Source organism: Biomphalaria glabrata, chromosome 6, assembly GCF_947242115.1.
Source record: "Biomphalaria glabrata chromosome 6, xgBioGlab47.1, whole genome shotgun sequence".
NCBI lineage: Eukaryota > Metazoa > Mollusca > Gastropoda > Planorbidae > Biomphalaria > Biomphalaria glabrata.
In genome coordinates this window covers 28,750,670-28,764,469 of record NC_074716.1, presented here as the reverse complement: position 1 = coordinate 28,764,469, position 13,800 = coordinate 28,750,670, and the positions used below count along the sequence as shown (strand labels likewise).

The following is a 13,800-nucleotide window of genomic DNA, read 5'->3' as shown; positions in this document are numbered from 1 at the left end:
ACTTCGAAATGACATTATATCAGACTGCTCCAATTACCGTGGCATTACCTTACTATCAATGGCGTGAAAAATCCTTGCCAGGATAGGCCTACTCATTGACAGATTGACAAACTTCATAGTAGGCAGTGTGCTTTCTGAAAATCATTATCTTTTCCGGACTGGTAGAGGTACATCGGACATGATTTTTTTTTGTCTTGCGTCAAATGAAGGGAAAACGCAAGGAGCTTAACCTGGACTGGATCTGTACAATTTCACCATTAAAGCATTTGACACAGTAAGTTGCGATGGCTTGTGGAGGACTCCATCTCGGCTCAGATACCCCCCCCCCCCCAAGATTCACCACCACTCTGAAGCAACTGCATGAGGGTCAAAAGAGTCAAATCAATGGTGACCTATCAGCTCACTTCTCTATAGAGAATGGTGTGAAGTAGTGCCCTGAGCTTGCTCCGACACTCTTTCCAATATTCTTTAGAGCAATGCTAAATAAAATATGGCGTCTACATCAGGTTCGGTACCGATGGCAGCATATTTAACATATGGCGCCTGCTCTTCCGTAAAAAGATTAAATAGATAACTTTAACTAAGCTGCTCTATGCGGACGATTGCGTCCTTCTTGCAGACACTGGACCTGGAGCTTCAACTTGCCGTCCATGAATTAGCTGAGGCTTCTGCCTCGTTTAGTATGCCCATCAACCTAAAAAAAAAAAAAAAACGGAGTTCATGCTTCAGAAGTCCCCAATGGGAACTTATACAGATCCAAAAATCTATATGAATGGCCATCACCTTAATGTTGTTGACCACTTGACCTATCTGGGCAGCACAGTAACCAACGATGCATAACGGTCCAGGGAAATAGACAACAGTCTCGCAAAGGCCATCATCGCCTTTGGTCACCTCCGACTGAGAGTATGGCGGAATAGGTCTCTTCACCTAACAATAAAAAATAATGTTTATAAAGCAGTGGTTCTCACCACACTTTTGTATAGCTCTTAGACCTGGGTGCCGTAGAGAAGGCATGTAAGGCTCATCAAACGCTTCCATCAAAGATGCCTTCGCACCATAATGGGCATACGGGGAGACGACCGCATGCCAAAGGCGATCTTCTTTGGTGAGCTTAATTGAATTTTTTTAAAGGCATCACGTGAAGCTGCCGCACCGTGCACTATATAGATCTTTACTACCTTCATTAGAAGGCCCTAGCTCGAGTTGATGCATATATTCATATACTCGTTAAAGCGAAATTGAAATGATTAGATCTAGATATTCTAAACGTTTTAAATTACTTTTATTATTATTAATTAATATTTCAAAAGATTTTTAAAGGATTTTATTTAATCATTAGATGGAAAACATTTAAATACAATTTACATAATTATTTCTTTTCTTTTTGTTCAATTGCTGACATTTTTAGATACTATTCTAAGAACTAGATCTATGTTTAAATACCGAAAAAAAAAACAACCTAAAGCAATTTGTCTAGAATATATTTCAGACCTAGAATCCAGGGTATACCGAATCCAGATCTAGTCTTTTAATCTAGTTCTTTATTAATAAACATATTTGTAAGTCATTGTTGACATTTTTTTCTACATTTGTTTGATAATTCATTATAGATCTAGACTTTGACTAGACTAGATCTATTTTTCCTGACTCAACTGACTCAGTGACTGATCTTTACGACCCATTGCCATTGGCTTTGTCAGTTGTTTCGGTATTGCATTGATCATTGGTTGTTTTCTGTAACTTGTGGATTTAGAATTATTCTATGACGACTATGATAGACTAGATCTACTCTAGAGTCTAGACTAGTCTATACTATAGTATTAAAGTATATACTAGACCTATATTAATATAATCTATATTACTATAGTATATACTCATAGACATCTCAGAAATAGTGTATGCTTTAATTTCTAAACTAATCTAACTCTAATCTAAATCTCTAACTAAACTTAGTTAAGTTAAACTAGTTTAACAACTACTATCAACTAGTATGAACTAGATCTAGTTAACTTTTACTTGACTTCTTGACAATCATCATTTTTCTAGATGATCTGACTAATGATTCTAATCTCAGAATCTGAGTCTGATTTGTTGTGTAATCTCAGTACTGTAACTAGTGACGCTAGTGACCGCTAGTGTAACTAACAAGACAAGTGTAACTTTACTGAGTGTAAGTATAAAGTTTAAACGTAAACTACATACACATATATAATCATATAGTAAAGTATTAGATCTATATACTATATTATTTACTGTCTATATATAGATATAAATATAATAATGATATTTATTATAATCATTTATTCATATTGTAATGACTCTGCCATGCGCACCGCCATCCCGGCCAATGCAGAAGGTAAGCACTTCCAGAAACCAGACTAGGAAGGATGTTTACATTAAAAGTGAGAACGATTTCCACCCAAGTCGAGAGCTGAGATGAAGATGCTGTACTCAGGGCAGATGTCCTTTGTGTTTGTCATGTCTACGTGTAAATAAATGTAGATGTCTCGTTGAGTTGCCTCACTTAAGTTATTACAATATGTTAGTGATTTCTTTATTTTGATCCATGATCCAAATTTTCGTTCATTATGTCATCACATGTGGATATTGATGGCTGCCTGGTTGTGTCGTCCAGATTTATCAATATCCGGGTTCAAACCCTGCCCTCTCCCATCCCCCGTCGTCCTGCATGAGTTTTGGACTAGGAAGTAAATTATTTTCAACTCTGAAGGAACATCCAAAACATGTAAAACATTTTACAAACAAACATATATATATATCTAATATTGAAAAATCTAAATAGCAAGCATGAATATCTTTTAATTATTTTTATCATGACTTTTTACAACTCACTCTGTCTGCTTGTCTGTCTGGTTAAAATTTTTTACTCATTATTTCTCCCACATCCCATCGCTGATCAAGCAGAAATTTTTCACAATTATTTCTTTTACCTTAGAACACAAGGATCAATAAAAAAAAGTGACCAATTAGATTCTAGTTAATTATTGGTGATTAATTATTTTTTTGGTATCTCAAAGAATTTGCACTTGACTGAAGTGGTGGCATAGGTTGAATTAGTCCCCTTTATACATCATCCCCTGAGTCTTAGTGAACACAACATGAAAAATTTGACGAGACCATAAAAACAATAGAAAACTATATTTACTTCCATATTCATAGGCTCTCCACTAGCGAAGTGGTTACCGTGTTGGCTTGAGACATAAGTTAGAATTCAGGTTGTTCCCCCATTTAAAAAAAAATATAATTTCTAAATGCTTTTTTATTGATCTATTACAAATTCAACTACATGACTGATCCAAACTAATTGAAACAAGTAGGCTTAATATAAGCTTTGTTTTTTTTTAAAGTATTTTTTTCTGTTTTTCTTGTTATTGTTTTATTTCTAGAGTTGTGGTCAGAAGGAAACAATGGAGTTTCTTAAAGCTCTTGAGGAGGCTAAACAGCAAGGTATTTCTAAAGAAGAATTTGTCAAAATATGGGACAGTGAGGTGCGGCTTAAGCTTCAAAAAGAGGAAAGTCGAATCTTGGAACTTCGACTTGCTGCTAATGCCACTTTGAAGGTAAAAACTTTATTTATTAACAGACTTGATTTATGTCTCTTGAATAAGATTTGTTATACCATGGTGTAACTAAGATAAAATTTAAATGTTAGCAGACAAAAATTTAAGGCCATTCATCATTTGTATAAAAATCAATTCAATAAATATTCATACATAAAATATTCGTGCATAAAAATTTCTCATTTTTTTCTTTTTTAATAGGATTCAGTTGTACCAGAAAATTTTCTGCAGAAAATAGAAAAAATGGTGAAAGATTACCTTAAGATTCAACAAGAGAAGATTCTTGAATTAAAGAATAATATTCTCTCTCAGAATCAAATACAGTATCAAGAAATAGCTAAGCTTCTGGAAACACAGGCTGGCTTGATTGGCCAAGTGATGCGCTGTGAGCTTGACAGGGCTGTCCAACAGTTACATTCTGGCAGCGTGGCTAGTGCTCCAACCATTGGACATGTTTCAGGTGCTGCTGGGTTGGTAGGAGCTGGTTATGGTCCTTCTCATCCAACCAGTTTTAACTACGTCCCAGCACAGACTAATGATATGTTCATGAGCCCGGAAAATGGAATGTATCCTGCTTACCATGGGGAATCTGATTACCCAGGTGATGGTAAAGGGAGACATAGTGTCTCACCAGAGAATGCTCAACAGAGCAAGAAAAAGTCCCAGCCAAAAAAAAAGAAAAAAGTAAAACCTGTTGTTGCAATTCCAGAGAGCAATGAAAATATTGAATATTTACCTTTGGATGGCTGTGAAATCACCCTAGTTGATGCTCAGCTGATGGCTTCTTCTGGAAACTGCTACATTTCACCATATTACATTTTAGATGATTGCCCTTCTTGCAAAGTTCGGTTGAACCTGTGGTTTGGTAGTAAAAGTATCTTGGTTGCAAATCTGTCCATTATGGGAACTTCGAATGATCCATTGCCCATTGCAAGAATATTTGAGTGTGTGGGCTATGTTAAAAATAAAAACTCAGGTGCATTTTCCCAGTTGTTTGAGATAGTGAGCCAGCCCTTGAGGAGGCTCAAGTCTAACAAGGAGAATCAAGCACTAGGCTCTGTTTGCCTGAAAACCTCAGGGGGATCTTTCAAGGATGTGACATTTCAGGATCTTGAAGAGAGAGGCTTCATCATCAACAATAGTATTGTCATTAAATGGGTGTCTGAGTCATTTGAAGCTAATTAATGCATTTTCATTTTTAGTTGCTTTTATGTTATAAAAGTTAGGTTTATACATTTTCTTATGATACTGGTACCACTAAAACTGGATAACATTTTTTAAATTTAATTTATTGTAGGCGATGTATACCAATTTTACGAAAGCTTTTTAATTAGTTGTTTTGGTATGCCGTAGTCATTTTTTTGTTGAACTTAAAATCTACAACTTCCATAAGGAAATATGAAAAAGGAGTCTCACTACAAGTGGGTACAGTAAAAATGGTGTTATCTTTGCCTCCTTTTCAATTTCAAATATAATTTTACTATACAAAACTATCAGTTAAAGTATTAGAAAATAGTTTTATACAGTGTGAATGTCTAAACATTGTTTTAAATCTTGAAACATTTTGGGGATGAATTTATAATATTTTATTCTGAAAGAAACTGCAAAATGTTTGCCTAAAAAAAGATTAATACTTCTGGTTTTGATTGGAGTCAACAAGCAGTGGCGGCCTTAGGGGGTGCTGAGTGGTGTCCCGTGATAAAAGTCTTGTGGTCACCGTCAATGCATTGTACAAATGTGGCCTGAAATGACACTCAACCAGGGTCTCTCATACTGCTGAGGCTGCCTCTGTCAACATGTTTAACTTATAATGAACTAAAATTACATTTTTATATCTAAGAGCTTCTTTAAGTACCATGTGCTTAGACTTTTTCAATTTTTGTTTTGCTTATGTCTCAAATATAGGACCTCTTTAAAGTTATTCTCTTCCAATGAAGTTTTATTGGCGTCTCATTTATTTTTTTTAAAATCAAGAATTGTTATTTGGTGCCTTTTCTTTTTCTTTTCTTCATTTCACAATATGTTTATATTCAGAAGTAGGATTGGTGAAAAGCCAGAGGCTGCTTTTGTTACACTTAAAATAAACTGATAGATCATGATTTTTTTAAATAATAAGATATGTATTTCTTTTTTCTTTTAAAGCTAGATGGCTGGATCATGCCATTTGAACTTTGTAAACTAAAAATAATTGATTTTGTTACTTCTTTTTTGTGTAAATTACACCAACATGTAATTACAATGTTCTGGTTATAGGTGCTCTGAAGCAATGAAAATAAACTTCTTATTTACATGAATGAAGAATATGATATATTATACATAAAATTATATGTACAATATTTTACTTAAATATTTTTCTAAATATAAGCAGCTTTCTTATATTTTCAGAATTTTTTGACCTCCTAAGCTTTAGAAAACTTGTTGAGGCTGTTGTATTACATTTAAATATTGCTGATCACCGAGCCATGAGATTATAGTTATCCACTTTGAATTATAACTTTACTTCTTAATTTTACTGGTAACAGTATGATCACATGCATTGTACATCAAAATGATTAAAGAAGACATTTTATATATTACTAATTCCTAACTGTGTCACTGTGGTTATATATCAAGGATAGGCCTCATTAGTTTTGTGACAAGTTTAATGATTGTCCCAATAGATGTAAAATGTCACAAATATAAAAAGATTTATATATAGTTAGGACTGGGGCATTTAGTTTTCAATCTGATTCTTTTTCACAAGCCATTATCTTTACCTTATCTCATGTACACTTCAGCCATGATTTTATCTTGATTCTTGACCTTCATCTCATAGAAATGTAGTTTTTGTTACCAGTATATACATACATTGTTATATATATGTGTGTGCAAACAAATGTATTGAAATTTATTTTTTTTGTTTGCAACATGTGGTTCTTGTTTTGTTTCTTAATGCTACAGTAACAACAGTTGATTTTTGTGAATGGAGTATGGCTCACTGGGCTTTTAGGCATTACATAATTGAATTTGTTTTTCAAAGATATCTATTGTTAACCCTGCAGAAAAAGTTTTTTGTTTTTTTTTTAATCTATGTTTAATGAACTTGACCCTCTTCCCAGAAAAAAATGATTTTGTCCAACACTGGTTGACTACTACACATTATTGTTTAAGTTTAATAGCTCAAGTTGCCTAGGCCAGGATACATATTGGGCACGACATGTCCTAAATTGTGCCATGTCCTAAATTGTGCCGATGTATCAAAACCCCAAAATTTTAAATAACAGAATACATATTATAGTATGACAGGTCTGGACTTGAACCTCTTATGTCTTGGCTATGACCTCTACCCTGTTCTATCTCTGTAAAAAATTCTTAGATTGAAAAAGGGTTAGGTATTAAGAGCACTTAATTGTATGTGTGTGTAAATTACTAGTAGGAAAGTATTCTAGATTTGTCAATATATTGTATTGAATGAAAACATGTTTACGAGTACCTACATACATGCTATATGTTTCTGCTTTGTCTGAGGGAGTGTTTCCTTTTACTCTTTTGTGTTTTTTTAAATAAGTTCTGGACTACCAGAAATATTCTACAAACAGGAGTATATGTGTTACATTCCTTTTTGAATAGTTCAAGATATTGCTAATGACTTTCACTGCCTAGCCACTATTGCCTCATTCTTCCGAGAAGATGGGGCAAAAACTCAAACTCCAAGAAGATGAGAATTTTAGAGTTGAAACTGTTTAGTAGCAAGTGGCAGTCAATGGAGAGGATTGTTTTTTGTTGTTGCTTGTCTTTTATTGTTAGTGTGAAAGTAGATTTGAATTCATCTTCCATCATGTAAATGTCTTTTCAAAAGGGAATGTTTCCTTCCTAACAAAAGTAGTTGTGAAACTGGAGTTATCCTTCTCTTCAATTATCAAGGGATGTGAAGAGTTGTTTTCAAGTGTACTGTATTTATGTCTTATTCGATAGTTCAGAACTTTAGTGATGTGTTTTTTTTATATATACTTATATATTTTTTTGTTTCAAGATTAAAATAATTATAGAGTAGCAATTTTTTTTTATAAACATGATTTTTTTTAAAAAACTTGGATGTAATTGATTTTTTTTAGATGAGATAATTGTATAACTGCTAACTATTGGTATAGTGAATCATTCTCTTTATTTTACCTGTCTTTTGCATTTTAATTCAGTGAAATTTGGCATTATGTTATTTAGACGAAAATAAAGAGCAGAGAACTTGCAGCAAGTCTAAATATATTTCTATACACTTGTTTTTTTTATAACAAAGTCAATAATTCCTAAAGTCCCATATAGTTCTCCAGAGCTAGCATGTGTTGGTGTTATTTTGTTCAGCCGTGGCTAGTACTCGTATAAATGTACCACTGTTTCAATGTTCCAAGTAATGAAACCTAAACGTCTAGCCAATGTGATACTTATTAGCAGTAGCATTGACGTCTAATGGGAGTAACCATAGTAAACACTTTCAAAACATCGTGTTCGAACTAAATTAGACTTCAAGACTCAAAGAGACTTGCATGTATGTTTGGGGTTTTAGTCAAGAGTGTCCACCTTATGTACAAGTAAAATTGTTTGGCGCTGGGTTCTAGACACAGATACAGGGAAGCACATCTCTCGGTGAACCCTAGCGGATTTTCGTTTGGTCTCAAACCTGTATCCCGCGGCCTTTGTAAGTGGCCTCCAGCTATCTCGTTCTAAAGCCGCAGGCAACCAGGTGCTCTCTTCTATGTCAGCTAAGGCAAGTTTACGCCCAAGCTGGTCGGTTGGTCATTAAAGCGTTTCCGTGGGGCACCTCTGTTACGTCGACCATATTCAGCTCACCAAAAAGGACTGCTTTTTGCATACGTTCGTCCTCCATACGGGATATGTGCCCTGCCCAGTGTAATTGTTAGGCCATAAGAAGTCCCTCTATAGTACTCTATACTGTCCATACCGGCGCTCGCAAGAACACCGTTGTTTGTAGTGCGGTCCTGCCACCGCTATGTCCATGATGGAGCGCATCTTTGGTGACAGCGTTCAAGTATTCCAATAGATGGTAGGCAACGGAAGCAAACTAGTGAGGACGTGTTGTGTTAGAATGTTGCGGTACTCTGTAGACAGTCTCTACCATAACTCATTGAATTTATCTTTGAAATTTAGAACAGTTCAAACTTCATAGGGAAGTTGTTATAGTTGTCTCCGAGAAGAGCTAATAACATCCATTTTTCTGTTCTGTATACTTGTGACGATACGAAACTTGCATGCAAAAGTTCATTTGAGTTTTTCCCAGCAAATCGTGGGAAACTTTATTTTCAACTTAAAACAATTATTTTCCTGTCCACCCATAACTAAATTCTTATAGAATTTATCTCCCCTCGCACTGTTTCTCACGGGACGAATCTCGACGTAAAACATTAACTAGCCTCTCTAGGGCTAACTTTTAATTTTGACCGCTGTGCAGGTGACCAGCACACAATAGTAGCTGCACACCTATGCCCCCCCCCTCCCCCGCAGAATACGCATCGCTTTAAGAATAGTGTTGCACTCGGGCTGGACAGATACATATTCGCCTTAGTCCCTACTCTCACGGTACAGGCCATAAATCGGACATGACGCCTGACATGTCCAGTACATAGATACATGTGAGAAAATCATCTAGCTATCTTCCCCACCCGTTAAACAAAATGCCCCAACTATATATATAGAGAGAGAGACCAGAGCATTCCAAGTTAGGCCCGCTAGGATTCATACAGTCTCCTATGTTAGGAAGTTTAGTTGTGAGGTTTCATTAGGGATAAACGGGTGAGTGTAAATATTTTACTATACTTATTTTACCCTATAGGCCTATAGGAATGTGTGAGTACACATTAGTACCCAACCACGTTCCCCGTCATTACATTATGACTTTATTATGTATGTACATTGTACTATTTTATGTCGATACTATATCTTCATATAGTATTACTAATGCCGCTATGGTTGTCTACATTTGAAACCATAGTTATTGTATTTAATTTGTTATGTTTCATCCATTCCTGTATCTTAGTGATTGATGTAAACAATAACCTTTCGTGAATGTGAAGTACGGTCTAAGAACTTAGATCACAGTGCTCTAAGCTTACAGAGCCCATGTGAAATTAATCATTTCACATTTCTATTATATCCCTCATACATATTATTATGTCTCACACGCTTGTGGACTTATAGTTCCTTGGATGAGTTTCATTTTGACTAATTATATCAAACCCTTATACTGTATCTCGATCCCTAGTATTTTATTTTTATCTTATCCTTTAGTATATAATAGGCTCATTCCCCATTGTACTATAACTGATTGCTTATCGTCGTAATCAAATTTAATGGATGAATCTTGACTAGTATCATCCTACATTGTATGATGACACATTTATTGTGGTTATCTTACTTGTATCTTTTTGTTATTGAGTTATATGCATGCTTTGAGATTTTATACTTAATTGTCTTAAATGCCTTATTGGGATTGATACCAATGCCTGCATCTGAATGATTGCAAGGCATATGGGAATCCCTACTCAATGCCTTTAGGAGGTTCCTAATTGCCTGTATTATCCCCAGCCTGGTTGCTACCCCTGATTGCTACACACGATTGCTACACCCGACTGCTATAACTACCAGATCTCCACCCAAAGCTGTAACTGGAGCAGCCTTATACTGCCCAGTATCATCTGCCCAGTACCCGGCCCAAACTGTCCACTGCCCAATAGCTAGTGCCTAATGCTGACTGATTAGAGCAACCTTCGCTGCAGAAGATAAACTGGTGTTGAGTTAGCACGGCTCTCTACGAGCTAGAGATCACAGCTGAGAGATCGTCCCACTACAACTTAGTCTGCAGCACCAACCCTCTCTACTGTTAAACAGGCAGCGGCCTCACCCTAGAGCCAGCTTGCCTACAGCATAGATAATATTCCGAGCCGACATCCTAAGACAGAGCCGGATGACTCATCCTTCTGAGTGCCAGTCCTACGACCGCCAGAAGACGACCCAAGGGCTAGCAGCTAAGAAAATAAGTAGTAGACATAGGAACATTCTTCTCCTCCAATCACTCACCAATTAGCAATCCATGATGAACATTTACGTTAGATATTAGCACCTTCATTTAATTTCTTAATTATAATTTTATTTGATCATTTATCTTTTGTAAACTTTCATTTATTAAATTATTTTGTTCATAAACTTATAATATTGGTCTGTTCTTACTGTTAGTTGCGTTGTGCCTGTACAAAATCTTATATGTGAGCGGGATAAATTAATAAAATTTCCACTAGACATAAATAAACAAGCCCAATATTTACTAATAAAACATCTCGTCACATTACTGTAGAATTCATTCACGTGTATGCCTACAAATGTATGACTCCAATTGTTCCTAGAACACCTAGTCAGGCCTCGCGGAACCCCAGTGTTCCACGGAACGCAGTTTGGGAAACACTGATTTAAATAGATAATTTCCACACATCAACCCTTTTGTAAATGATTCTCCCGCCATTAGAACATGTGAAAACATTGCCTCATACCCCCCCCCCCCCCATATCATCTTGTTTTTATTAGAGCTATTGCCTCATCACTGTCATTTTGTGTAGAGCAGCCACATAAGGTTAGTACCAGTAGTACCTTAATACTATTTTTAAAAAGTAATAATAATAGTAAAAATACTGCATCGTGTCTTGCAAAAATGTAAGATTCTTTTTCTTATTGGATACAGCTTGATCGGCTCCTTGACCGGCTCTTCTACTACCAAAGCGAAAGCTGCCTTAACCTACGATGCATGTGGAAGGCAGTGTCTCTCCAAAATAGGGCACCACAGTCACACGAAAAAGTGAGATGTACCATAGTCGTTCTACGACTGAAGGAGACTAACAATAGCTTGATCTTAGTTTTCTTTGTAGCCTACATAGAAATGATGGTTGAGTTTGATCATTGCTTTGTAAAGATTGCGTTGGAGACACGAGGAGGCGGGGCCTGATTCAGTCTACGGAGTTTTTTGGCGTGTATTATTTGCTTGGCTTCACATCTAGACACTTCAACATTTCCATGCAAAGATAATTGATCTTATAAGATATCTTATAAGAGTTTCATCCCCACACGTGCTGTGAGGGAAGCCTCTAGAGTGTATTTGTATTGACCACCAGGTTGTACCTTTCAGCCTAGCATGGCTTTCTTTAGTCGCATAGAAATGAGATGAATTCCTGGGCATTAACTATAGTCGGGACGATGTCACCCCACCCTTCCACGCTGATGATGATGTATTCAAAGGAATGACAAGTGCGATACAGTTTATAATTTGAACGAAATGTCAATGCTGGACAGTTGATCTTCTTCGTATTAAATCTTTTTTCTAACTGCTAGCTACTTCACTTAAATTTGCTTTATGTCATAAAGTGAAAGTTAGACTTCAATCATTATTTTCTACAAAAGGAACAGCGTTGACAATTTGAATCTTCATTTCTAAAAAACTGCAATTTTGTTTCATAAACCTTGTAAAAACAAAAATATCACCACGTCCTTTATTTAGTACACCCGATACACCGAAAAGCTATTTATAGTTTCCTGCCATGTATTAAAATCGGCAATGCAGGTCGCGTGGTTCCCATGCTTACAGCGATTCACATGAGTGCCCACCCTATGTTGTGATATAACAGTCTTCTAGTTTGGCTATTACATGAAATCTCGCGTGCCGCGGTCACCCCTGGTTCGCTAAGCCTTTTCCACCAGGGGGCTGCGTGTCATTACTGCCGTCACCACATCAAAGGTAGCACAGCCGCAAGAACGTCTTTAGTGTGTAGGTGATTAAATAATTGCCGCATCTGTTTGTCGTTTCCCGCCAACCGCAAGGGATGGTCTCCTAGGGGCGAACCACTCCCGCTATACACGATAAAACCATCCAGACGATGCGAGATTTCAATGAAGAAGAACAGCAAACCCATTGCGGCAGTAAGGTTGTGCAAGCACTGTTCGTAATGCATATTGGTGGCTACTTCGTACAGTTTTATATTCCGGGAAATGCTGGCTCTTTAGATGTGCACCACCCTATGTCCTCCTAACTCATTCATGTGTAGTCTACAATAGAAATATTCGTTTGGAGGTACATGTCCCAAGCCTCACTGCCTCAACATGGCGTTCAAGTGGAAACGTTTGGCAAAGAAGACAAATAAATCAAAAAGAAAGCAAAGCAGAACCCTAGTTGAGATGCCAAATGGAACCTAGTTCATTGCACTGACGAGGATGGGATAGAGCCCCAACAGCCTGTTATAATCCTCACACAGTTCCTCCAGGGGTCGTTTCCATGGCGGAAGCCCGGACAACAGACTGATAACGCTGGCTGATAACTTCAAACAATTGAATGAATAAACAAAAGGGCACAGTCGTGTCGTCCTCTAAGGCGTCTTGTCCGTTACTTTCTCAAGTTCGTAATCCTACTTTTAAATTACTCGTCACATCACTAAGGAAAAACCCGATTAAACTCAACTTCTACGTATCTTGTGTCATTACAAATGTTACGTGGATATAGGATTTGGGGGTGGTGGCGACACAGCAGTGTAATCATCAACATTGAATTTAGATTCACTATCGTCTTAGCCTTTAGATTCACTATTAGACTTACACAAAAGTTGTGCATGCAATCCCCCCCCCCCACCAGCACGTTGTTTGAAAGATTCAAGTAAACATGCCACCTTGCCTGTTAACGTCTATTAATAATCTAATAGATCGTGATATCCATAACTTTTCGTGCTACTGTAAACCTTGTGGCTGGTTTTTTTTTTTTTTTTGCCAAGACCATCCTAAACGTCTGGAATAAGTAAATATACAAATTAGCTGTTGGTAATAATTGAAAGATAAAATGCGTGTAGAAATAGCTTGCAGTGGAAGCGAATTCTGGGAAGCTTGAGTGGCAAGACGTATTCAGGCTATGTGCTACTCTTACACCTTTCCAGCTTACATAACTAGAGATCATCTTATTAAGTCGATACAAGTTCTGTAAAGTAAGCATACTGCGATAGCTCTAATACTGCTTATTGTTCAAATGTCTAAGCCAAATAGAGATATTTATTATAATGTTCCAGAGATGTGTGAAATGCAATCACGAATTTTGATAATCAAATAAGATCTTTTTGTATCTAGAATCTTTTTCCATTTTAAACAAAAAGGTTTTCTTTAGCAGCTCACAGCACAGTAGCATGTCAGACAAACCTTTTTT

The 13,800-nt window shown here is 36.5% G+C and overlaps 1 protein-coding gene across 5 annotated transcripts; it reads left to right on the top strand.

Annotated features, from left to right (window-relative positions):
* The first annotated feature begins 1,447 nt into the window (after window positions 1–1,447).
* Window positions 1,448–7,826, top strand: LOC106050591 (uncharacterized). Of its 5 annotated transcripts, none has more exons than XM_056034180.1 (4): window positions 1,456–1,562; window positions 2,050–2,173; window positions 3,411–3,584; window positions 3,786–7,826. In XM_056034180.1, the coding sequence occupies exons 3-4, from the start codon at window positions 3,432–3,434 to the stop codon at window positions 4,767–4,769; spliced, it is 1,137 nt and encodes a 378-aa protein (XP_055890155.1). In that variant the 5' UTR covers window positions 1,456–1,562; window positions 2,050–2,173; window positions 3,411–3,431; the 3' UTR covers window positions 4,770–7,826. The 5 variants fall into 5 exon arrangements, with proteins under 5 accessions (XP_013061052.2, XP_055890155.1, XP_055890154.1 ...); XM_056034179.1 differs by lacking the exon at window positions 1,456–1,562 and adding an exon at window positions 1,713–1,828; XM_056034178.1 differs by lacking the exon at window positions 1,456–1,562 and adding an exon at window positions 1,756–1,899.
* Window positions 7,827–13,800: the final 5,974 nt, after the last annotated feature.

Bases quoted from the DNA above. Each gene is read 5' to 3' on its own strand.
- LOC106050591 (XM_013205598.2), top strand. From the start codon at position 3,432: ATGGAGTTTCTTAAAGCTCTTGAGGAGGCTAAACAGCAAGGTATTTCT. The intron at 3,585-3,785 runs GTAAAAACTTTA...CTTTTTTAATAG, and splicing joins CTGCTAATGCCACTTTGAAG to GATTCAGTTGTACCAGAAAA.